This window comes from Notolepis coatsorum (assembly GCF_963971535.1).
Source record: "Notolepis coatsorum genome assembly, chromosome: 7".
Lineage (NCBI taxonomy): Eukaryota > Metazoa > Chordata > Actinopteri > Aulopiformes > Paralepididae > Notolepis > Notolepis coatsorum.
Window position 1 is genome coordinate 90,484,980 of NC_140171.1, and position 27,649 is coordinate 90,512,628.

The 27,649-nt window shown below is 46.6% G+C and overlaps 1 protein-coding gene across 1 annotated transcript in view; it reads right to left on the bottom strand.

Moving 5' to 3' along the window:
• LOC311231694 (solute carrier family 22 member 7-like) overlaps window positions 1-27,649 on the bottom strand; it is a gene marked incomplete at both ends in the record, with an annotated part of 142,872 nt that overhangs the window by 72,230 nt on the left and 42,993 nt on the right. The window contains 3 exons of the mRNA XM_084318322.1: window positions 2,924-3,130; window positions 8,498-8,606; window positions 9,297-9,511. Of these exons, the coding sequence (XP_084174448.1) occupies window positions 2,924-3,130; window positions 8,498-8,606; window positions 9,297-9,511 (531 nt within the window). The remainder of the gene's footprint in view (window positions 1-2,923; window positions 3,131-8,497; window positions 8,607-9,296; window positions 9,512-27,649) is intronic.

Consider the following 27,649-nt stretch of genomic DNA (forward strand, 5'->3'; position numbering starts at 1 on the left):
CTATATAAAGAATGACATCCTCAATGCATGTAGATTTATAATATTTTAACTTAAAACTAGGCTACTTTTGCGTATAATCATTAATATTATATTCCAAAAAAATTATATTGGAACCGCGGGGTCTCGAACCCGGGTCGCCGGCTTGCCAGGAGCGAACACTGCCCGTTGCACCACTGTGCCAGACGGGATATATCCATTGTGTATCCATCAATGCACAAGAGACCCGTGTTTCGAATATTTTTCTTTTGAATGAAGTTTTATCTCTTTATTCTCAAATGCATTAATGTGACGTCAACGGTTCATTCAATTTCTCAAATCCGTCAAACAGCGCATCTCATCAGACATTTTAATCCCAGTTACAATATCACAATAACGTGTGAGTGATGATACAATTCAACAATCCTCAGAGTCCTCGTAATTCATAATCCACAAAAACCACAATCCACGCATAGACACTTCAATTTTATGCTTGAATGAAACACAATCCGGGCGCTCCGTTAAGCAAATCTACAGCGGAGAATATATGAAACTAATCAGAGCCAAACGGCCGATAGGTTTCATTCATTAAAAATATCCCCGCAGGATTCACATTTGCAATGCGCCGTTATTAAAATAACCACATGCAGCGTGTATCGCACTCCGAGCGCCGTATATGACGTGCATTATTTTATTTAGGACAAAGTAAATCTATAGGCTGAATATGATTTATTATCAGCATTTAGTTCTATTATTATACATTTCAAAAGCCCCCTCTAGGAAAACGAAGCACAGAAACATAATTCAGAATGGTATACTGCAGATCTAGACTGTGAGAATCATTTCAGGAAGCGAGCTGTCATTTCTTTGCGGGGGCGTGGCCATGGTTCATCCAGCTAACTGAACTTAAGCCTGCTCTCGACCAGGCTCAAACTTTTTGATCTGTTGTCATGGTGATTTGGACAATCGAGCGTCGGGGAACAGAAAGGTCCGGCTTAAGTCAGGCTATACTGGAAATTATCCGGCTAACTCAGTTAGCCACGTACGGGGAACGGGGCCCTGCTGCGGTCAGGCAAGCGATACCGGAGTCTTAAGGCGAGCACAGAAAGACTCAGAAGAAGCTTCGATCCTCAGGCCATCAGGCTGCTAAACGAACAATAAACACTATGCAACAACCATCAAATGCACACAGCACACACACACTTAAACAAACAACACACTGCAGCACCCACTCTCCACACTTTAGATCACACAAACACACTTTATATTTATTGATAAAGGATTTGCACTACAACTCGTACACCTACTGTAAATTGTACCTAAATTGCACCTCATCCCATTTCTGCCTTGCACTATATAGTATTGTATATTAGTACACTGCATAGTATTGTATATTATATGGTAACTCAGTTACGTCTATTCTGCATCGAACATTGTACATATGTCTATATTGAACACTGTGACCTCATTTTTTTACTTCTAATTTACATGCTATACTATGTTATTTTATTTCATACTTATCTTGTCTTGCACAGTCTCTGGAGCGTAACAGTAAGAAGCATTTTGTATAAAAGTATTCTGTACTTCTGTATGACAACTATTAAAGAAACTTGAAACTTGAAACTTGAACATGCACTAATTTGCATATAATTCCAGGACAGAAATCTGAACATTGGATAAAGCCATTTTCAAAATTATAGTTTCATTTTGTTGACATATTAGAGGCAAATGTTATTACAGAGGGGATTTTGGGTATCTCTTTTTATCACTCCATAAATCAGAAAATACTCCATTCAGTAAATTTTTATGGTAAAATTCCATATTTCGCCATGTTTTTAGGAATAAAATGTGATATAAATCAGGGTATGAATGCGATATCAACAAACCATTCTGTAAATACCTTCAGAACATAGATATAAATAGAACTGGAAGGTTTGGTGTATGTGAGTGCTACTGAAGTGGAGATTTCTGGCTCAGAGTATGAGGAAAAACGCCTTCAAAGTTCTGTATTGTAAAATGCAATACTTTTTTTTTAAACAGATATTTACAAACACAATACCTAATCAAACCATTAGTAATAGACAACCTAAACACATGCCTGATAACTGAATAATAATAATAATAATGATGTTATTGAACTGAACAGAACTACACACAGGCTACAAACAGTGTAGTACAGTGTAGTACCCCCTAATAGGCAAAACATATTTGAATAGATATCACTATGAAACTTTCCCAGTTTGTTATGTACATATAAACTAAGAAAAAATATATTGCAAGTTTTCTGAATTTTATGTTTATATATGCAAATGAGGCACTTCCCCATTATATATGTGCACATTTATGGATCCAAGTGTGCTGAAAGTATATTTCTACCCATATACATTTCTGAGTATACCCAGTATTTATTTTGGTACTTCTTATGTGCTTTCATGTACGAATTCAAAACACATGTTTAGTATGATAGTCATTAATATGCTGTGTAATCAAAGTACACTTATAAAATGTGATGTTTACCAAACTTAAGCTGTACCTATTAAAAGTGTACTATTTTGGTAAGTACCAAAAGTATAATTTAAATATATTTACATCTGAAGTACGTGGTTTCAATTTAACACAATGTATAGTATACTTTCTGTATACAACAAAAAATGCAAAGTATACTTAAGTACAAACATTTTCATAAATGTATTTATGTTTATTTTCTTTTACTTGGGTTCACATTTTATATTGTCTGTTATTCTCTCCCGTTCCATGTACACTGACTTGTGTGCCAGCGTGTCGTAAGCTCTGAAATAAACCTAAAGCTTGTCCCTCGTCCATTTAGTAAAGAGGTAGTATGCACATACAATAGTCTTGGCTGGTAAAGAGTGGTAAAAACAGTGTGTACAAGTAGATAGATACAGTACAAGACAACTGAAACTGAAAGCATGAAAAGGGACTCCACCTGTCCTCCTCCACGTCAGGGATGTCCTCCGGCAGATGGGTGTCCCGGGTCTCTGGGAGCAGGAAGACCACAGCGCCACTGAGGACACCGGCGGTGGCGAAGATCAGCGGTGGCAGGGAGACCCAGGCGTCCTCCAGCAGCAGGACCATGGGGGCCAGGGATCCTCCCAGACGGCCTATGAAGGAGGTGTATCCTAAGCCACACTGTCTGTAGATCAAATCAAAATCAAATCAAATGTTTTTGTATAGCCCGAGATCACATGGAATAGCCCCCATGGGCTGTACATTGATTGATTGATTGATTGATTGATTGATTGATGTTTTTTTTATTTTCGTGTCTTACATACAGGTGTATGCCCAGCCCATATGGGCTTACAAGACACATAAACAATATAATAGTATACTTGACATTGACAATAATTTATAAAATACCAAGATGGCCAAAAAAAAAGAATACTAAATAAAACTCTATATAAAAAGCTGTAAAGAATTTATGTAAACAAAGAAAGAGGAATTCATATAAAATTATATAGGATATAGTGTTTTGTCTCAAGTGCCATGCTTTCTCTAAAAATCCTGCAAAACTGAAAATCTCCTCCACAAAAAACCAACTCAACATACAACTCTCAGACTGCCAAAACAAATCCCGATTTACAAATAGAATTTTCTCAAATAAAGCCCTCCTCAAATTGGTGTACAAGGGGCAATAAAAAACACAAGTCAAGAAGAAACATCACAAAAGATCAAAAACAAAAACCACCATGAAATCCAAATATGCGACACGCCCAGACTTCCCCCAATGAATATAAGGAACGACTCACTAAAAACCTAGCAATAGGAGAAAAATAAAAGCACCAAAGGCGGCGTGGAGGAGAGAAACCTCAGATGGGCTGTTCAAAGGGGATCCCCCAACCGGATGCCGGTGATAATATAGTGTTGTTATGGACAATAGATGGATGGAGAATAGAACAGGCGAATAATTGGTATGTATGTATATATACATGTAATGAAACACATATATATATATATTAGGGGTGTAACGGTACACAAAAACCACGGTTCGGTAAGTAAGGTTTTCGGTACAGTGGGGGAAAGTTTGGCTTTCCATGTGCCACTCAGGGGTGATGTAGTGTGCAGTAACTAATTGTACTTGTAGGGCTGTCAACGAATATTCTATATTGAAATTAATAATCGACTTGTACATTTCTTTTATTATAAAAAATTATTATATTAGATTGTGAAAGAAAACAGCCCCCGGTGGGCGGTCATTAGTGGTTAACATACTGTTGTATTCGTTCGGTACACAGCCGTACTGAACCTAAGGTCCAGTACTGAAACGGTTCGGTACGGATACGTGTACCTTTACACTCCTAATATATATATATATATATATATATATATTATACATACAAGGTACAAATAGTATCTAAGGTACATAAGATTTTTTATATAGAGCTAAGGACTATTTAGGGAGATGTATCCATGGTGCCTGTGGTAGTCAAAACCGAGAACAACAGAACAACAGGTAGCGGAAATGTTGTAAGCTAACGCTAATAAGGGCTGGTGTTCGTTTTGCTCCATTTGTTTCCAGGTACTATGGTCTTGGCTAGAAGTCATCCACATTGTGTTGAACTGTTGATGCGGTATGTGTATCTGCGGGTGTAGAAATTCTGTGGAATAAATCGTTAATGTAAACAAAGCCAGTAGCGGCCCGTAATGCAATCACAGAGGGCGCCTTTAGATTCAATGTCATTCAAATCCACTAGTGCCCAGAGTTGTTCCCTGAGCAAGTTGCCAACACTATACAGCCATGTCAGGTGTGGAGTATAGAGACCAAGCTGACTAAAAGACACTATACATGTCAGGTGTGGAGTATAGAGACCAAGCTGAAAGACACTATACATACATGTCAGGTGTGGAGTATAGAGACCAAGTCAAGTCAAGTCAAGAGTTTTATTTGTCACGGCATACAAGTATACAATGAAATGCGGTGGTCTTGCCCGCAACGATGTGCAATACAGTAGTACAACATATAATAGAATCCAATAAAACAACATTGTGCAATAAACAGGTAACATAGTGGGGCATCTCGGTATTTGTACATAGTTATTTACAGAGCATGGAGGACATGCTAGGTCCTTTGGTAGTGCAATACACTGTTACTGTTGCTATACTATTTTTAAAGTGACCTTTCCTTTGTGGCCATAAGTGTGGGCGTGTGCAGCATGAGTGTGTGCTTGCTCATGTTAAAGTGGCTGCTAGTGTGCGAGCGTGTACAGCGTGCGTGTCGTGTGTGTGCTCATGTGTGCTTGTGTGTGGAGAGTTCAGTGTTCTGTGGCACTCAGTGTTCAGTGTTCAAGGCTCTGATGGCCTGGGGGAAGAAGCTGAGCCGAAGCCTCTCTGTCCTAGTAGCTGGGGTTCGCAGGCGTCTGCCTGACCTCAGCAGCTGGAACAGGCTGTTATTGGGGTGGTGAGGGTCTTTCATTATTCTGCAGGCTCTGGATTTGCACCTTTTGCTGTATAGAACCTGCAGGGGAGGTAGTGCAATACCTGTGGTACGCTCGGCTGAGCGCACCACTCTCTGTAGGGCCTTCTTGTCCTGTGCCGTGCTGTTTCCATACCAGGCAGTGATGTTTCCAGTCAAGATGCTCTCTACAGCTCCGGAGTAGAAGGACTGGAGTATCTTCCCAGATACTCTGAACTTCCTTAACTGTCTCAGGTGGTAGAGGCGCTGCTTCGCCTTTTTTACGACTGTGTCTATGTGTGTTGACCATGTCAGATCCTCTGAGATGTGGACCCCCAGGTACTTAAAGCTGCTCACCCTGTCCACGGTAGCCCCGTTTATCCTCAGTGGTGTGTGTGTCTCCTGCTGTCCTCTCCTATAATCCACGATCAGCTCCTTGGTTTTACCAATGTTCAGGAGCAGGCTGTTGTCCTGGCACCAGCGTTCCAGTACCTCAACCTCCTCCCGGTAGGCCTTCTCATCGTTGTCCGAGATCAGCCCCACCACCACCGTGTCGTCTGCAAACTTCACTATGGAGTTGGAGCTGAACTTGGCCACACAATCGTGTGTGTAGAGTGAGTACAGCAGGGGGCTCAGAACACAGCCCTGGGGGGACCCGATGCTCAGGGTGATGGTGTTGGAGGTCTGACCCCCCACCCTGACCGCCTGGGGTCTTTCACTCAGAAAGTCCAGTACCCAGGCGCTCAGAGCGGAGCTCAGACCCAGCTCGATCAGCTTGTCCACCAGTCTGGTGGGGACTATGGTGTTGAACGCTGAGCTGTAGTCAATGAACAACAGTCTCACATAGCCCCCCTTCTGGCGGTCAAGGTGAGAGAGGGTGCTGTGCAGTACCTGGGAGACCGGGTCGTCAGTGGACCTGTTTGTCCTGTATGCAAATTGCATAGGGTCCATATCACTGGGGAGGGAGGCACAAATGTGATCCTTGACCAGCCTCTCGAAACATTTCATGACCACAGAGGTGAGTCCCACCGGTCTGTAGTCATTGAGACATGTTGGGGAGGGTTTCTTCGGTACAGGGATGATGGTAGACATCTTGAAGCAGGCAGGGACCACTGACTCCGCCAGGGATTGATTAAATATGGCGGTGAACACAGGGGCTAGCTGGTTGGCACAGGACTTAAGTATGCGTCCTGTTATACCATCTGGGCCAGCCGCTTTCCTGGTGTTCACCTGCATAAATGCTCTTCTCACACTGTGTTCCGACAACGAGAGAGCGTCCCCGCCCCCCCGCGGTTGTCCCCCCCCCTCCACAACAGCCGGCGCGCCAGTGACGTCACTGGCCGTTGAGCCAGCGGCGCCACCGTCTACACCAAACCGAGCGTAGAAAGAGTTGAGTTTGTCCGCGAGAGAGGCGTCGTCGCTCCCCATTGAGGGGGCGCTGACTTTGTAGTCAGTTATTGTCCTCAGTCGCCGCCATAAGCCTCTTGTGTCGTTTTGTGCCATTTGTGTCTCCAGTTTATCAGCATATGTCCGTTTTGCAAGTTTTACAGCCTTGCGCAGAGTATAGACTGAAGCCTTGTACTCCTCCATGTTTCCTGACTCTCTGCCCAGGTTGTAAGCAGTGGTGCGAGAGTTCAGAGCTGCTCTGATAGTACTGTCCACCCACGGTTTCTGGTTTGCGAAAACCCGCACCGTTTTCATGGGGACAATACTGTCAGCGATTGTTGTTATGAAGCTCACAACGGTGTCCGCGAACTCGCTGACGTCACTGGCGCTTCCTTGAAACATATTCCAATCCGTGTCTGCGAGCGCGTCCTGAAGCGTGGTGAAAGGGATAACCTGTCCCTCGTGAGTCCTTGAATTGATATGGTTAGTGGACCAGTCGACCAAAGGATTCGCAGAACGACAGAGTATTCCAAACAGAGCTTTTATCAGTTGGTCACACAGTGAAGAGAACTCTCCTGCAGCCCGCACAGGCTCATCCTCTCGCACCAGTAGAAGAGAGAAAGTACATCACACTACATGTCATTTATACAGAGGAGGAGGGGAGGGGTGTATGTGTGTATATGTATCCGTGTGTGTATGTATGGGTGTGTGTGGTGTGTGTGTGTGCTAGTCGGTGTGTGTGCTTGTTTCAGAAGGGGGGCTAATGGGTTCCAGATGGGTAGACCAGGAGAGACCCCTAGTCTTGAACAACATCTCCACAAATCACGGCCTTGACAGCTGGGTGGGGGAGATGTGTGCGCGTGAGTGTGTGTGCGTGTGCGCGTCAGAAGAGGAGTGTGCGTGAGGCGCGTGATCAGGATGTACAGGGAGCCCTGTGTGTGTTAATGGGTGTGTGTGGAAGGAGACAGCCACGAGGTCGGCAGGTCACGCCACATGCAGGGAGGGAGACACAGACAGAGAGCAGGGTGCAGCCTACAGCCTGCACAAGCACAGATATAAGATATCAGACATTTTACATCAAATTTTACTAGATCAATGAACTAAAAACCCATCAGTGGCCTCTGATTGGTCGGTCCATTTTTTTGTCTCACGTGACACGACGGCGTCACGTGATCTTTGTTTGTAAGCAGGAAATAACAAGATGGAGTCGTGATCGCTTGAGCTTGTAGACCCCGTCAATGGTGGAGCCGCTACAGCCTTGTAGCCGGCCCTGAACGGGGTGTAACAGTGGTCGAGTGTGTTTCCCCCTCTTGTGGAGCAGGCGATGTGCTGAAAAAAGGACGGCATAACTTTTTTCAAATTCGCCTGGTTGAAATCACCAGCTACGATCGTCGCCGCGTCTGGGTGTTTGATTTGGTGTTTATTGAGATGGTCGTGTAGTTCCACCAGCGCTTTGCCAGTGTTCGCTTGTGGAGGGATATATACGGCGGTCATATTACTGTACATTTTACTGTATATCTTTGGCTGTATATTTTAGAATTTATATACATATTTTAGAATGTATATCCCTGACTGTATTTTTATTCTTATTTGTGATTTTTAACTACCTAAATGTTTATTGTGAGCGATCTGTAGTGCTGAATTTCCCTTTGGATCAATACAGTACTTCTATTCTACCCACCCAGATGTAAGACAAACAAAGGACAAACAAGGTGTATTGACTACCTGAGAACAGTGGGATACAGCTCAGCTGTGTAGAGGAAAGCGGTGGTGAACGCGGCCTCAGAGAAACCTTTGCCCACCACTGCTATGCAGGTGCGAACCAGAGCGTAGTCTAGAGGGGGACACAACCAAGTTTAGAGTAATTGGACAGAACGATTTCATAAGATAAGATACGATAAGATAAGATAAGATAAGATATTCCTTTATTGATCCCCTTGGGGAAATTCAGGCATCTTAGCAGGATGGGGGATTGGGGGGGGGGGGGTACAGGTGATAGTAGAAGACATGTCATAAAAATGATAGTCCAGTAGAAAAGTAAAAAAAAAAAAGAAGGCAGTGTAAAGAATTATATATAAGTATAAGAAAATATAATTAACTCTGAGTATACGCATAATGAGCAAGTAGGCAGTGTAAGTCAAGGTGCAGATGAGGGTCTGTATGCCCTATCAGTTATATTTGCATTACAATAAATATAGTTACAATAGACAATATGAAAGAGTGCATTTTGCAGTCAAGCATCAGGGAAGAAATGTCCTTCCATTTTTGGCATTTGCTTGTTTGGAGCGCGCCAATTACTTGCCCCTGGAAGTGCTCATCTGATCAACTTCACACTTGACACTGCACTCCCTTTGACCCACCGAGCGCAAAGTCAATCAGATGAACAGTTCTCGAGATATACGAAGACCGGCACGCACTAAAAAAAGAAATATATATATATAATTATATATATAATAAAAATATGTTTAGCAATCTAAGAAAACAAAGACACCAGCTAAGTGAATAAGAGGAGGTGTGATATCACCTGTGGGAATGGCAATGTTGAGAGCGATCAGGGCTCCAGTCGTGATGAGAGACCATGACTGGCACTTCCTCCGCCCAATCAGATCCAACGCAAAGTAGGTCCCAAATTTGGCAGGAACCTCAATGGCCCCATAAACAAACTGGGTGAGGTACATGTTGAGGCCAAAACCAGTGATGTTGAAGCTGATTCCATAATATATGAAGGGGACAGCAAACCTTGGGGATAGAATACATACACATTTATATAGCAGCTTTTATCCAAAGCGCTTTGCAATTTGTTCCTCACATTTTTACCCATTCACTCACACACCGATGGTGGAGGCAGCCATGCAAGGTGCCAACCTGCTCATCGGGAGCAATTAGGGGTTAAGTGTCTTGCTCAAGGACACTTCGACACACTGCCCGGGAGGAGCAGGAATCGAACCGGGAACCTCCGGATTACCAGACGGTGCTCTACCTCCTAAGCCACTGTCGCCCCCATTCTTTTTCTCCGCCTGATTTTCTGTACTTTTTCCTCCCATCCCAATTTAGTCATTGTGCCAATTCCCCCCCCCCACCTGGTCGTTGTGCGCATGTGCCCTCCACTGGTCGGTCTAGGGAGCCCTGAGGTCTACCACATGCTTCCTCCGACACATGCGGAGACAGCCAGTGGCTCTCTTTTCACCTGGCAGCGCGGACTCTCATTGGTGAAGTGTAACGCGTGGGAGGTCACGCTGCCTTCACCACTTCCTGTCTTTTGCTGTGCAGGCGCCCATACCTGACCTGTAGGAGTCGCTGTCCACAGCGCCAGATTACCACCCATCAACTTCCCTCCCGCTAACTCAGCCAAACGAGTTAGTATGACGGCTGGCCCAAGTCAGAGGCAATGCTGACACCTGGATTCGAGACCGGAGTCTCTCGCATTGGTGACGAGCGCAATCTCCGCTGCGCCACCCAGCCACCTCTGTCACCCCCATTTATGCAAAACATACAGACACACACTTGAGGCAGATGGTTAAACTCGTAAATTGTACTTATTTTTATCAAAATAAGTCTTTCTTACTTCCTCATATAAATCACAATGCAAGAATTCGGTCTCATTCTCTCAGGACACCCATAGGGGCTTCTGGGTAATATACAGTAGAGGTAAAAGCACTTGCCTATACCACCACAGAGACCTGGGATCCCAGTAGCGGTAATTCTGGCTTGGCTGTGATAACCTGTTTCTGCCCGATCTCGCTTATAATATGTAAATAAAGTGCTTATCGACAACAATATATTACTTGTACAATAAGTAAATAAATGACTTGTGGCTATAACATAACGTACATTATATACCTTTTTTCGTGTGGTCGATTAGTACTTACTGTAACGGCCAAAATGGACTTAATGTGCAGTGGATTTATGTGACCAGGGGGTGGCGCTTCTTTTATTTAAGCGTCAGGTACACCTGTAGGAGGAGGAGTTTTGACCCGGAAAAGGGCAATGGTTTTTGACCGCACGCACGACGCAGGTCTCAGGTTGAAATGTTTGTATTTAATTAGTTATTGTGTTCATTATTATTTATCAGTTTATGAAGACATCCTGTTTGACGGTGAGGGAAAATAAACACCATTTTCCCAGTAAAGCTGCCTGCACGTATCATTGGGACAAAGGACTGTTTTGGTATGAGACCAGCCCTCATGCATCAACGTGGACGTAGAACTTGACCTACTTCCACACGTAAGCACGGAATGTAGAACTAGCGTACACACAGGGAAGTCGGCATGCATCACACGTGCGTACGCAGGCTCTATGGTCCTCCGTGTTGATGAATACCACTTTGTTCTACCGTCAATGCTCGTGCATGATTATCCATATATGGTCATGAAAATGAGGAAACACCCCCCATGGGATGTGAAATAATGGACGGACCCGAGCGGAACCCTGAGAAACTCCACGAAGATTGTTCACTGCTGTCGAACCAAGAAGACACTATCGCGTATTGTGGGATTAATAAAAGGCGGACTCGTAAACGGTGATGTCAGATATCAACGGCTCCCTAAGACCATTGCTGCAATTCTGCCTGGACAGCTCAAAATACTAATAAAGACCGTTCGTTGACCACTGTTTGGCGTTGGTTGTGTGTCATTATAACCGTGCTGTAATATGAATGCCTTTATTAGTTGTGTTCGATTGGCTATATGATTTTTAGATGCATCTATTTTGTTGTCGGCTAATAAAGACCGCGCTGGAATATGACTGCCTCTTCCTGTGTTGTTTGATTAATACCCCAGGGATTAAAGTTCTCCTCAATTTTATTCCAAATCGTGATGGATCTCCCGTCAATTTTCTACCTGCTGCATATGATTTCTAGAGGCATACTACAATCTATTTTGATGTCAGTATTGGGTAGCCTATATAAACAATAATACGAGAGCATATACAAGAACAATGAATCTCACTGCATGTATGATAGCCTGCCTTTCAATACATGAACTTGAATTCCATCATGTTTGTGTGCGGGACTCACAAGGCTGTAGTCACAATGGGTGGTACCGGTGTACAGTAATAATAACAGTCCACACAATATCACGATCCATGCCATAGCCTATGTTCTATTAGGACATGATCTGTGACGACAAATGTTCTAGAATGTTTGATTAAGATATCATACTCTGACAGCATGCCTATGAGCAACAAAAACGCGAACTTGAATCCCATCATATACATAGTCTGTCCACTATAGTGTCATCAGGCATGCGTTGTTCATGGGACGGGGTCCCACGGTGTGGGACCTCACTCGCTATTTGCATATCAATAGCTCCGGTCGTCAGGTGTGTTAAATACGTTCTCAGACACATTCACACCTAACCTTGTTGTGAAGACGTGTTACATTCCATTCGTAGAGGCAATTAGGCACTGTCTTTAGTCTGTGCCCAAGCGAGGGGACATTAAATGCGCATTCGCGGGAGCGCGCGCATTCGCGGGAGCGCGCGCACGCGCAGGGAGCGCGCGTGCACGTGGTGCGTGTCACCCCAGATGATTTCAATAACGCACCACTGAGTGTCATTGCAATGCGTTTTCTATTCTTTCTTATACCGTAAAAAGGGGGAAGAACACTATATTCATATGACTTGTATTCTGCTTACAGCTTCGAAGTTCCACTCGTTTCGTTTAACGTAAAGCCTTTTAAATATAATCAAAACGTTCCCGTGTTTCTGCGGTCTGCGCAGAATAATAACGAGTTGAGCTTTATGATTTATGATGAATTGAAAATGGGGGACCCTGATGTAAACAAGACGAAAGTTGGTCTGCATCCCCAATCAACAATTGTATGTACTGAGCTGTACTGTACCCATTCTGCAATCTGTTAATAAACTTTTCAATCAATCAATCAATCAAGCTACGCGGAGCGCAGTCAGTCAGTAGCCTACACCCCGTATATTCCGATAACGCTATATAAACCATGCTGCATTCATTCTGAGAGAAAGACCTATTATTCCAAATGCTATTTATAGGGTTTTGACCATAATTACACTACTGTTGCTATTTTACAATGAACTAATGAACTACGGTTCGTACAGAACTTGCCAGTGTTATTATGCACAGAAGCTCATTTCCTTGTTGTAATAATATATTCTAACACTGGGCGCTAGGTACGCCAGGTCTGAACTGTGCGTAGATGTAAGCACGAAGTCAAGTTCAAGTTCAAATTGATGAATCCCACTCTTTGCTTAGAAATGATCGTACGCACAGGGTAAGCACAGATCTGTGCGTAGAACACGTTGATGCATGAGGGCCCAGGAGTATAACGGCGCGTCAGCCAGTCTAACTACGGGATCAAAATTGCTCAGTAGCTCCGTATAAGACGGGAGCTCCTTTAATATTAGTCAAAAACCCAGCACCAGTTAGACTCTCGTTTTGAGACTGGGGAGGATTCGCTGCGTTTGGGACGTCGGGGAATCTCCACAGGAGGAAGACGAGGATTCTACTGTTTACTGCTGCATCGGGGAGCTGCCTGCAGTCGTTCGTGGACGAGGAGTACACCGGTGCTGACCCGAAGTTTGGCTGAGGATCAGTACTGGACCGCGAGCAGGGTGCGATCCAAGAGGGGAGCCCGGGGAGCTATAGCTCCCCTAGATCAGACATCAGCTCCCCTGGGGGTCTCTAAAGCTCCCCTGGGAGCTGTATCATCATCGTGTATAATAATAAACATATGCTATTTTGGATGTATGATTAATGATTTGCGTGTAGTGGCTACTTACTGGGACACAATTCACGGCATTCTAGCCTTTTGTGGTGTTTACTACATCTCCCATGACCCTTAGCGGGGGATGACGTAGTTAAAGAGAGACAGTGAAAGTTGAATGGGTGTTGTTTGTGCGACAGTAGAGTGCGTAATAAACTAGCGTTTTTGCATCGGAACACGACTCTGTCTACGCTATCATTACTGCATTCCTACATTTGTGACCCTTGGACGTATTTCGGAGATTATATCGAACATGTCAACTGAACAACAGAACGCAGATCGCAGAACTTTGAACGCAGTTTCACTCAAGCTGCGCAGAGTGCCAACGCTTGGTTCGCGCAAGCCAAAGCCCAATTCGCTCTCAGGAATATTACCGCGGATGCCACCAAGTACTACTATGTGGTAGCAGCCCTTACGAATTCAACGGCAGCGAGAGTGGTGAGTTTGCTGGAAAACCCACCTACACATGACAAATATGTGACTATAAAAACACGCTCCGAGTTTTTTTCCGCTGAGAGGCGCGCCGCGCACCCCCCCCCCCCCCCCCCCCGACGACGGGGCTCACCCAAAGATGATGCTATGGATCGCACACTGACCGCGAGTACTGGTCCGTGAGCGACAGCATGGTACCCAACGCAAGGAGGTATGTTTATAGCGCTATATAAATACATGGCCATGTAAATTGTGAAACTTGGGGTTGAGCATAAATCCATGGTCGCTGAAGTGGAATAACACTTTACTTTTACACGCGGACCTTTTTGTATTGACTTTGTTGCGCGACTCGTCAGCCATCTCGTTTACTCACTGACTATCTAATAACATGGAGACGCGCAAACCGGCGTCAAACGTTTCCATGGAGACCCCAGGGCGCTCCGCTGCTAGCGGTGACGTCACTGGGAAACGCGTCGTTAAAATGACTGCCAAGGCTGTTGCAGAACATTGTGGCAAACTGGAAGCCAGCAGAAAACGTAAATTTAACATGGCAGCCAAGATAAAAGATGCAATTCTTGGTTTCATGTTAAATAATGAGAGGGCAAAAGTAGAGAATGCTCTAACAGATTTGAGTCAGGTGTGTTATGAGGCGAAATGCATACATGACAATCTGTTGGGTTATACGTTACATGATGAAAAAGAAGAACAAGACACCTGGTTTAAAGCAAAAATGTTGTCAAACAATGAGTGTATTTCAAATGCAAAACTGTGGGTTTCAAATATTGAAGGTATAACGAATGTACATGATGAAAGTGATGGTAAAACAACTGAAGGTGATTTGCATTTAATTGATGATGGTATTGCTCCAAATGACAGTGTGTCAAACATTGTGAGTGTAACTGAGGGGTACAATTCCCTGACTGTATTAATAAGTATGGTATCATTAAACCACTACCGTCTTATGTACATTACTACTGGCCATACAGTACACGAGTATATGATGAGAACACCTCCACAATGATACGGTTCCACACAAATCTGGGTTAAGAATATTTATTAGCAGCAAAAGGTACATAATATACTTTACTTTCAATGCGCTTATAAGGCAAAGGAATGTGCGTAGGTAAATCAATAACGAATGTCCATTCTCATATTACGCAGGAGATAATAATACAACCTGAATATTAGGAATTATATCTATGGTACTCTGGGGAAGCAGCGGGAGATACTGGTAGGGGGTTCCCACCGGTTGTAAGCCAGCAGGGGGAGGAAATGTTCGAATGCAAAGTCTGGATCAGCGGGGACTCAATAAGCTCCTGCTATGGGAGGCGGTATATTACTCCCTGATCGGCAGACGAAAGCAGCAGCTGTAATCCCAGTATGCGTGCAGCACAGGTGAAAGCCGGCCAGCCTCTCCTTGAGACGGGCTCGAGTGATGTTCCTCACGTCACGGGTAAATCCCACAGTAGTGGGGTGTAGACGATTCTTATCCGCTCCAACAGCCTGGTCCAAAGCAATATAATAATAATAATCCAGCCGGAAAGGGGCTCTGCATTCACCGGTGTAGATTCTCCGGTGCGCGGTACTTCACATTAGCTAGGTTGAACTTGACGTTATTCCACTAAGCTCTGACACTTTACTATCCTATTCGCACGCGGCTATAAGTGCTCTATTTAGACGCACGGTTGCTCACTTCACTTGGTCGTTGACTCGTGATGAAGGCTTTACTAGTAAGGAACGAACGATACGTTGAACAAACGTATTAGGATAAGATGAGACTCTATTTTGGGGCAAAAACGGGCCCACTTCACAGCACGTGGTATCGTGGGTGAGGCTTCACTTGGGTAACTCAAACTACTTCTGTATTCACCTGCGCCATATTTATATGTTAGGCGAATAAACTAGTACCAGCCTTATTCCTGTCTCGTAGTCTTGGGCAGAACCGGGCATGTTGAGACAAGCCTTGACGGTGGCTTTGAACTCGACTCTGGGGGTATGGCAATGGCGCTGGTGGAACGCTATCCAATAAGAGAACGAAATATTATGGTCTGTACTAGGTTAAAGGGATATTCCGTGTATATGTACAAAGAATACACAAGGGATATCAAACGATATACAAATATTATGCAATATATATCAATCAGTAAATACATATATTCGGTTTAATCTGACCCTTTGTAACAGCCGCCTCCTAATTAGTCCCACCTAATTAGATAAGCAGAGACAGATTAACCGCACTGTCCACTACTCAATGTCCGTTGTGATGGTAGGGCAGTTCACAAAGTCAGGGGGTCATGGTCGTCATCAATAGTGTCGGGGAGCCTTGGCAACTATCAGCCTCGCCACGGGTCAGTTGTAGGTCCGCCCTTGGACGAGCAATTCTGCCGCTCTGACCTTTCCGTCGGCACCAGTGGTCACTTTGCTTACGCGGCCGGCCGGCCACGCAGCTCGGGGTAGTGACTGGTCTATGGTCATGACGACTGGACGGGATGAAGGGGGGCTTAGGAGGAAGCGGGCCTGAGACTGCTTTGATCTGTGCTTGGCTGTGCATCCTCCTCCTCCGTCTGTTTCTCTTGTTTGCTTTGTACCCCGTCTGAGGAGGGGCCGGTGCCGGCCGCCCCGTCAAGGAGTCGCTTGGGGTGCTGGGTTCGAGGTCAGCTACGTCTGAAGCGCAGCTGAGGGGGGTGGAGTTCCGAACTCCCTCTTGTGCCCACGGTTCTCTCACAGGCCTCTCGCTTAATGTCAATAGCCTCTCAACGGGCTGTACGAGGGAGTGGCCGGTGTCGCTCGCCTTTGTGTGTAGGCAGCGTGTAGACGTGGGTTGACTGTCAAGTCCGTAGAGGGGGCCCTGGAGCGTCCATCCCAGTCGGGTCTGAACCGCGACTGGGCATCCTTTGGGTCCGATGTGGGCCGCCTCAATTGGGAGAATGAGGTCCGCGTGGTCGGAGCCGATGAGCAGGGTCGGTGTGGCGCCGTCGATAAGCGGTATAGGTAGTTGACGTAGGTGCACATACTTGGCCATCAGCTGTGGGATGGGGTAGGTGTACTGAGACAGGCCTATGTCGTGGCTGGTGAAGACGTTGGTTATACTATACTGCTTCTCTGGCTGGTCCACCGCTGCTATCTTGAAGGAGACCTTTTCACCTTTTATGGTCTTCTGGTCCCTTCTGATGGTGCGTATGGTCATGGTATCTTTGACACCCCGCAGGCCCAACTGGGCTGCTGCGGAAGCGAGGAGGAGAGTCTTTTCAGACCCATCGTCCAGGACGGCGTAAGTGTCCAGGACCTTGTCCTCGTAGCTCAGGAGCACTCTGACCACTTTGAGGAGCACTCGGGGGGTCCCGCTATGCTGGTCAATGTGGAGCACTCCTGTTGGTCGGTTGCCTTGGATCTTCTGGTGGGCTCCGCACAGTGCTGTGCGGTAAGCGGCGCCCGCCTGGGCCGCCCCTGCGTGGTAAGCGGCGCCCGCCTGGGCCGCCTCACGCCACTGGTCAACTTGGACGGGGTTCAGTGTCTTATATTCGGCGCACTGTGCCAGCCAGTGTCCGCCGTCGCAGTAGGTACAGTAGGGAGCGGTCTGGTGGCTCTTCGGTACTGGTGCCACCGCCTCGGCATGGTACATTACCGCGACGGGCCCACTCTGTTGTCCTGGCTGACGCCTGTTGATGTCATGCAGGACCTCCAAGTGGGTGCCACCGCACCTGCTGCACTTCTTCTTCAAGCGGCACTCAGCTGCTAGGTGGCTGCGCGCGCAGCGGAAGCAGCGGCGGTGGTCCTTGATCCACTGACTCACCTCGTCCGTGGTCAGCTTCCCGAAAGTGTCACATTGGTACAGCCGATGTTCTCCCTCACAGTACTGGCACTCAATCTTCCACTGGTCCTCTTTCGTCGAGGGGGTGTTGTGGTTCTTGTGCTGCGGTACTGATTCGGCTTGGTGCATAACGGTCACCAACCGGCGGTTATCTGTTGATCCCCAAGGTCCGAGTCTTGGGCTTGGTCCACTCCATACGAACGTGTCGAGTCGTAGGCTACTGACCTCCCTGGCGAGGAACTCAGATAGGTCTAGGAGGGATGCCTCTGGACCGTTGGGGTCGCGGTGGTCTCTCTGCCGCCAAAAGCGCTCTTGTCGGGCGGGAGGGAGCTTCTCTAGTATCCTCTCTACATTAGAGTTAGCGTACAGTTCATAGATCCCTTTTTCCTTTTGGGACCCCAGCATCCCTACCAGGGACTGTACCTTGATAGAGAGGTCATCTAATGCTCTGTTGTCTCTGGCTGGGGGAGACGGTCAATGTCTCTTATCTCCTGTATCACATAGTCCCATATGCGTCCATAACGTTGGTCGAGGGCTACTAGAGCCGCGGTGTATGGGGTAGTAGAGCTGGAATATGCCAGCGCTATATTGTGCGCTCTGGGCACCTTCAGGTGCTTGAGTAGGATAGCATACTTGTACGGTTCATCTGGTACGTCGGACAGCATAGTCTCTAAGCACATTCGTAGCTCTGTGTACTGTGCTCTGTTCTCGTGTGTGAAGTCCGGGAACGTCGGTGTGCCAAGGTACGATGCCATGGATGACTGGCACATCGGTGAGCGTTGGGGGAGAGGCCTCCTGGGCAAGTCTCCCCGTGCGTGTCGTCTTGGGCTGGTGCTTGGTGGGTACCGAAGGTCGGGTACCCAGGTGCTGTTCCTCGGGGCTGGCGGTGCGTCAAACTCACCCGTGAGTTGAGTCGGGGGTTTGTAGCGTAGTGCCTCGGGGCTGACTTCTGGGCTGTACTGGGCCTTCTGGTCCAGAGTACGTTGCTGCTGGTCGGGGCTGTACTGGGCCTCCTGGTCCAGAGTACGTTGCTGCTGGTCGGCTTGACATTCCTCCTCTTCCTCCTCCTCTTCCTCTGCTAGGACCTGGAGTCTTCGGTTCAGTCTCTCGGCGTGGTCCGGTTCTTCCCGGTTGCTGGGTCTCGTATGGACCGGCCGGGGAGGGGGTTCGGAGACGTGGACAGGATCCTCCTGTTGGCGGGGTCCCGGGTCGCTTGGTCGGGTAGGGGAATGCGTCCTAGACCCTTGTCGTGACGATCTCCGGGAGCTCCGTGCGGAGAGAGGGGGTGTCGCCATGGCAACCAATTTGTCCATCAGCTGCGCCTGCAGCCGGTCGCGCTCTGCCTCGTGCTGGGCATGGGCTGCGTCGCGCGCTGCTTCGCGGTGGGCATTGGCGGCGTCGCGCTGTGCATTGGCGCTGGCCTGGGCGGCGTCGCGCTGTGCGTTGGCGGCGTCGCGCTGGGCATTGGCGCTGGCATGGGCGGCGTGGAGCTGTGCATTTGCGACGTCGCGCTGTGCATTGGCGGCGGCGTGCTGTGCATTGGCGCGGCTTCTTTCAATGTTCTCTTCCGTCTGAAGGCGTCTGGTCTCCAGTCTTATGCGGTTGTATTCACTCCTTTGTTGCGCCTGGAAGCGCTCTCGCTCGGTTGCAGAATGTTCACGCTCGCGTGTCTGTTGCGCTTGAAGTCGATCGCGTTCGGTGGAGGCTGCCAGGGTGGCGATGAGTGCCTGCGCCAGCATCTTGTCCGCTTCGCTGGGGGAAGACACACGTTGGAGATCTGTTCTCTGGGCGCGCCTCGAGGTCCGTCTCCTGGGCGCGCTTCTCTTCTGGTAGTGGGTCGGGTTCCGTCCCTGGAGCGCTTTCTTTATCCTGGAGCTCTCCGGGGACTGTCCCGTTGGCGTTGTCTGAGGGTAAAGTCATGTCATGTCCCTCCTGGTCCCCCCCGTGAGCTTGGTCAGTTACGTTAGAACCCACTAGGGTCTCTACTGGCGGGGTAGCCTGGTCGGTAGGGTTGGACATAATTTTACTATCCGTATTTAACTTCCTTTTAAAGCGGCGGGGGCGGAGCTGAGCGATCATGGAGTAGACGTGTTTCACATGAGCTCCCTTCTACCGTGCTGAATATACGTTTCTCCCCATTAGTCTTTATTTGATTTTTATTTGTTTTTTATCTGTTTGCTAGGTCGTCGTGGTTAGTATACTGTCATCAACTTTTTTCGACTTTCTGCGATGACGGGGGTGGAAACCAGAGCCATGAGCGCCCCAACCAGCAAACCACCACCACCGGGCCTGGCCGCATCGTCGCCCGGTGTCGGGGAGATAAGCGAAGCTGTGCTCTTGGTCATGACCAAGCTACACGCAGACTCTGAGACACGCTTCGCTGAAGCACAGAAGAAAGTGTTGGCGGATTTTTGTGTCAACCTCCATCGTGAGATATCAGAAGAAATACGGCTGGCGGTAGTCCCGCTGATAGACAAGATGGAGTCGATGCACGCTGTCTCCTCGGCTAATGCTAACGAACTAGCCATGCTAACGACGGAGGTATCATTACAGGGCGAGAAGATGGTGGGTCTCGAGTCCGCCCTGCTGGCTAGGCAGGCTGAAGTCAACAAACTACAGTCGGCAATGGAGGAGATGCAGTCCCGGGATAGACGCCACAACGTCAGGATTGTTGGAGTACCGGAGGCCAGCGGTGAAGGCCGTCTCTCTGAGACCATGCCCGAACTGCTGCAGGAAATACTAGGAACGGACGTCCTCCCTTCGCCTCCTGTCTGTGAGTCGGCCTACAGGGCGGGCAGGTTTTCTCCCGGCGTGAACAAAGAGCCGAGGCCCATCATAGTCAAGCTGAACAGGCTTCAGCAGAGAGAACTCATCATGCGGTCGGCTCGTACCAGAAGGGGTAATATGAGGCTTGGCGATCACAAAATGGCCATTTTCGAAGACTTTACGCCGGAGGTTCAAGCACAGAGAGGCGAATACAAGGTGGTCCTGTCTAGGCTATGGAAACTAGGCCTGAGGCCCACGCTATTCGCTCCCGCGAAATTATCTGTGTTGGAGAAGGTCGATGGTCTGCGTTCATTTTGGTTGTTGGCTAAAGCGAAGGAATATCTCGCGGGGATACCCGAGACTGTTGCTTGATATCTATGTCGGGTGAGTGACTTGGCGGTGTGGGCCTATATACATTGATTAGGCCGACTATTCACAAATACTTGCTGTCATGCCCAGACATGCCAACTGCCCACTGCCCATCCAACTAGCGGGGCTTCCCAATGACTTCTGTTACTTGCTAAAGCTGACCTCATGGTCGTACTTGTGTATCGCCTCTTTGGAAGCTAACGAGCTAGCTGAACAATGTACATAATAGACTAACGTGCTATCCGGATTCATCACTAGCTTACGCGCTAGCCTCGGGCTAGCTAGCGGGCTGCGTCTATCGTCTGCGCTGAGACATTCGAGACCCGTTAATATTTACGCACTTTGGTTGTTGTTGCTGTTTAAGTGCAATCGGCTTGCACAATTCAACGGTGATGGGGTCCTTAACTAACTTCTTGTATGCTGTTATTTTTATATCCAGGCTGTTTTGAGCTTTGGGCTCCGGTAGGAGAAGATCGGTTGAATATATATATAAACAAGATATGATAACAGGTTGTGTCAGGTATTGCTTTTTACCATCCCCGGGTTAATGAATGTGTTTAATTCTATTCTTACATAGGTTATGTCATTCCAGCCGTGGTGCCTGATCAGAGGGGAACTTACAGGTGTACACTTTGACCATAACCCCCTTTTCCCCTTCCTCTTATCATCGTTGTTTAAATGACATTTGTTTGCACAATTTACCTGGAACCCGATCCTACCTTAGACTATATGCTGGTATGCTCTAATTTAATTTTGTTTTGAATTTTCCTTTATCCATTTGTACTATTACATTGCGACGTTGATGCGCAGACTCGGAAATAGATGGTTGCAGGGTTGATGTTGAGTTGTTATATAATAATGACTATTTTTTTTTCCCATTATAGTTATCTCATGTTAGGGCCAAGGCTCACGGTGGTTTTCGACCGATATCTTTATTGAAACAATATATGATAACAGGTTGTGTCAGGTATTGCCTATTACCATCCCCGGATTAATGAATGTGTTTAATTCTATTCTTACATAGGTGTCATTTCAGCCGTTGTGCCTGATCAGAGGGACTGCTACAGGGGTGCACTTTGACCATAACCCCTTTTTTCCCTTTCTTATTATTGTCATTGTTTAATTGACATTGTTCACACAATTTTGCACAATTAACCTGTGACCCGATCCTGCCTTAGACTATCGGCTGGGATGCTTTAATTTAATTTTGTTTTGAATTTTCCTGTACCCATTTGGGCTATAACATTGCGACGTTGAAGCGCAGATTCGGAAATAGATGGTTGCAGGTTGATGTGGAGTTATTATTTAATAATGGCTATTTTTACCATTATGGTTGTCTCATGTTGGGGCCAAGGCTCAGGTGGTTTTCGACCGATATCTTTATTGAATTTTATTATTATTGTGTTTATTGGACTAGTGGGGGTTTACTCAGGGGTTTATCTAGAGGGGGGTTGGAGTGGGGAGCGTCTTATTGGATCCATGTCTCTAGTGGGAAGTGATAGGAAGATGACCATCCTCAGTGGATGGGGCATAGGGTGGGGACTGGAGAGTGGGTATAGGAGGGCTTATAATAGGACGGGTGGGTTAGGGTTTAGAGTAGAAGGAGGGGGGGTTGTAGCTGGGGTGGTATTTTTATGTGTTTTATGTACTGTTGTCTTATATGTGTGTAATTGTTCCTCCTCTGAACTCCTGGGATTGACCGTCTGGGCCCGCCTGGATCAGCACCTCTGTACTCAGCCTGGCTGCACTGGTATGTTCTCTACGCATTTAGACAAGCTCGACCATGGCTAAATTGAATATCTTAATTTGGAACGCAGGAGGGCTTAACGCCCCACACAAGCGTGCCAGTGTCCTTTGGCTATTGAAGAGGAGAAATATTGACCTTGCTCTCCTTAGTGAGACGCATTTATTGGTAGGTGACGTGTCAAGACTGGCAAATCGGCAATATCACGTTATCTCCTCATCCTCAGCCGATGATAAGACGAAAGGAGTCGTCATAGTTACAAGACGTAACCTTGATATCAAAGTCCTGGATGTATGGTCGGACACGGAGGGAAGGATTACTATAGCAAAAGTTGAATTCTCGCATAGGAAGATGGCTATAATAGCATTGTATGCTCCTAACACATTTGATTCAGCGTTCTATAATACAATCACAAAGAATATGTTGGAACTTAATGGATACGCTCTCATTGTGGGTGGCGATTTTAATGCGTGCTGGGATGCGGAGATGGATAGGTCCGGGCCCTCTGAAACGAGCGACCAAAAACGGGCCTCTAAGGCCCTCAGGATGTGGGCCCAGGACACGGGGCTCTCAGACCTTTGGCGCTTATCCAACCCCACCCTCAAAGATTACTCTCACCTGTCAGCCAGACACAAAAGCTTCTCTCGAATTGACTATGCATTCGCGTCCCCTAATATGTTTGATAGTTTCGATGTCTCATTGGTTCCCTTGGCTCTCTCAGACCACAAGGGGATTTTCCTTACGGCAACCTTTGGCAGGCTCTCCGCAAGAGCTCCCAGATGGCGTTTTAATTCGACCTTGCTAAAGAACGATGACTTCTGTTCTGAGTTCAGGAGTAAACTAGCTGAATTTTTGCAGATCAACGTTGGCACAGTAGAAGACCCTAGGGTCCTGTGGAATGCATTGAAAGGATTTATCAGGGGTCATGTCACACTATTTGCCTCCAATTTGCGAAAATCCCGGTCAAAAAAGCTAGAAGGACTGGAATCATTATATGCGGACCTATACGCATCCTTGCAAACTAACTATAGTGAACGACTAAACACACAACGTAAGATAGTCAAAAAAGAAATAAACTCCATACTTAAACAACAGTCTGAGTTCTTGATACATAGGACAAGACAAAATTACTACTTTCACGGCTCCAGACCTAGCCATCTATTGGCAATGAAAATACGCTCAAATGATCATTTCTCGGATATCCCCTCGATCAGGACGAGCCAGGGTGCAGTCACTACTGATTCGAAAAAGATCAATGACACTTTTAAAGAGTTTTACTCACAGTTATATAGCTCAGAGGGTAATCTTGATGACTCTAAATTTGAATCGTTCATTGGCGGGCTTGAGATACCCCACATTTCTGAGGAAGAGGCCAAGGAACTGGGGAGACCGATTACTCTCGTGGAATTGAGGGAGACGATTGTTGAAATGCAGAGGGGTAAGGCACCAGGCTGGGATGGTATTCCACCCGAAGTGTATTTAGCTTTCTGGGACCAACTGGGTCCATTGATGCTCGATATGATCAATTACGCTATCGAACAAGGGGAGTTCTCAAGAGATGTCAATATGGCGTTGATTTCTTTACTTCTCAAGAAGGACAAAGATCCCAATGATTGTGGTAGCTATAGACCCTTGAGTCTTCTCGGGGCCGATTTAAAAGTGTTTGCCAAGGTGCTGGCCCGTCGCCTGCAGATATTTATGTCTGTATTGGTACACTGCGATCAAACTGGTTTTATCCCGTGGCGTCTGGCTGCAGATAATCTTAGGAGGCTGTTGCATGTAATCGATAACAGTAAAGACAATACAACTCCATCCACAGTTCTGTCTTTGGATGCCATGAAGGCGTTTAACAGACTTGAGTGGTCATACCTGTGGAGGGTACTTGAGGTCATGGGTCTCGGGAAGAGTTTTATTCATATGATTAAAGTCCTGTATGCCTCGCCGTCTGCGATGATACTGACAGGCAAAAACTGTTCCACACTCTTTCCAGTCTCCAGATCTTCTAGACAGGGTTGTCCTCTGAGCCCAGGACTGTTCGCGCTTTCCCTCGAACCTTTGGCCCAATTTATTAGGCAATCGGAGGACATCGTCCCCATAATGGTCAATAATACTCCACACAAAATTGCTCTCTATGCGGATGACCTGCTGATTTTCATGGACGACCCCTCCCGGTCGGCCACAAAATTATTGAGGATAATCGACGACTTTGGTAAATTGTCAGGCTTTAAGATTAACTGGAACAAATCAGCCTGCCTACCTCTTAATGAGCTGGCCAAGGCGGTACGACTACCAGCTGATATCCCCATAGTAGAACATTTTAAATACTTGGGCATAGAGATATTCCCCACGCTGAACCAAACTACTAAGTACAACTTCACGGGTACTTATGATAAAATACGCCAGGATCTAGACAGGTGGTCGTCCCTTCCTAACTCCTTACAAGCCCGGGCTTCCATAATCAAAATGAACATCCTGCCTAGGATACATTTTATTAGCTCAATGCTCCCCCTGCCCCCTCCAATAGACCACTGGCGCAAGGTACAATCGATGGTATCTAAATTTATCTGGAATAACAAACGCCCGAGAATCAAAAGGGCTACTACTCAACGTAGAAAACAAGATGGGGGCCTCGCAATCCCTGATTTTAAACTTTATTTCTGGTCCTTTTCACTGAGACCTCTGATGTGCTGGCTAGACCCTGTAGAGGCTGTATCGTGGCGCTCCTTAGAAGCGGCGGCGGTATCTCCGCTAAGATTGCAGGATGTAGTGTACTCCACTGTCCCTTTTTCGAAATGCCGGCTGAGGTATGGACCGATCATAACTCACGTGATCCAAACGTGGCGTAATGTACAGAGGTCGTGTGGGGTTAAATGCCCATGGCACCTGGACTCTCCAATTTTTAATAACCAGCAATTACTTGTAGGACACAAGCCGGTTAATATTCCTCAATGGCAAAGGAGGGGAGTGCATACTCTGGAGGATATTTATGATAAGAACGGCCTCCGTGCGTTTCAGGACTTAAGAGAATTTTATGATCTTCCCGGCGAGTCCTTCTTTCTTTACCTTCAACTAAGGTCAGCACTGAGGGCGCATGGCGTACCGTGGGCTCAAGCTTTGCACCCACACCCCTTCCTCAGGCTCATAGTGGACAGGACGACATCCAGAGGGTTTGTCTCAGACTTTTATACGCTCTTAATTCAATCCACGTATAAAAATGTATCATTGGATACAATCTGGCGTGTGGATATCCCGGAGTTGGACCCCGAGTTTGACTGGGATGATGTTTGGGCAAATGTGGCATTATCTTCCCGCAACCCCAATCACCAGCAAATTAATTTTAATTATATTCATAGGACCTATCTTACACCTAGGAAGCTATTTGCTATGGGACTGATAACCGACTCTCGGTGCACTTTGTGCTCTCAAAAGGCCACTGGCACTTATATGCATATGTTTTGGGATTGCCCACCAGTCAATAACGGACAAACTTTCAGATCTGTGTGGCTTAACTATCCCATTCACAGCTGTTACGCTACTCCTGAACGATATAACGACACTACCCGCGTCCGTACAACTGAAAAGGGTTGTCCTAGCGGGCGTCACAGCAGCGAAGAAGCTTATAGCAATGAGATGGAAGGAGCCTGAGAAGCTTACAATGATTAACTGGTCCCTAACTCTATTGGATGTGATTTATCTTGAGATATCCACGGCTCGGGTGATTGGGGTAGGGCAGGCTGGCATTGACCTGTGGTTCGCAGCAGCTGAGAAGGTAAAGACCGCCGTGTGCGGCTGAGCGGGGTTGGGGCGCTTGATCGGGGGGGTCCGGCGGTCTCTGGGGAGGGGGAGGAGGAAAAGTCTTGTCTGTCTTGGTTTTTGTCTTGTCCTTCTTAACTTTGACTGGGGGGATTTTAGGGGGGGTTGATATTTAGCTATTCTGCGCTATATGTCATTCACATGCCATCTCCCCAAGGGACTAATATTGGCAGACTGATTGACCTGTCAACCAACTTGGAGGAAGATTTTCTTTCTTCTTACACTTTACCTTCTGCGAGTTTGGCAGTCTTGAACATGTGTAAGGGACCTAGGCTATCTACAGTAAATCTGCGGCAACACTCTCGTAAACAATCTTTTAAGTCACTCCACTTTGTAAAGGTGGGGAAAGGTTGGCATGTTTGAAGACCTTTTGTTATTGAAGTAGCCATCTATATTTGATAGGTTGGACGCTGTTTCTTTTTCTTTTTGTCTTTATAATTTATTATTCTGTTTTATTCTGTATTATTATTGGTTGTTATTCTCCTGTGAAGTTATGTTTTTTGTTACTGTGGTTATTGTGTTGTCTTGTTTCATGTGATTAATAATAAAAAAATTTGATCACAAAAAAACTTCCTTTTAAAGCTAGGTATTGGACTGACAACGTAGTCCTCTAGGTGAAGAGGTGGCTGCCGTCTGCGCTCCGGGCGATCTAGCTTAGGAGAACCGTTTGTGGAGTGTTCATCATCGGCCATGTTAATATTAATATTATATTAATATTACGCTAATTCTTATCCGGGGCTCGAAGGACCAATTGTAACTGAGGGGTACAATTCCCTGACTGTATTAATAAGTATGGTATCATTAAACCACTACCGTCTTATGTACATTACTACTGGCCATACAGTACACGAGTATATGATGAGAACACCTCCACAATGATACGGTTCCACACAAATCTGGGTTAAGAATATTTATTAGCAGCAAAAGGTACATAATATACTTTACTTTCAATGCGCTTATAAGGCAAAGGAATGTGCGTAGGTAAATCAATAACGAATGTCCATTCTCATATTACGCAGGAGATAATAATACAACCTGAATATTAGGAATTATATCTATGGTACTCTGGGGAAGCAGCGGGAGATACTGGTAGGGGGTTCCCACCGGTTGTAAGCCAGCGGGGGAGGAAATGTTCGAATGCAAAGTCTGGATCAGCGGGGACTCAATAAGCTCCTGCTATGGGAGGCGGTATATTACTCCCTGATCGGC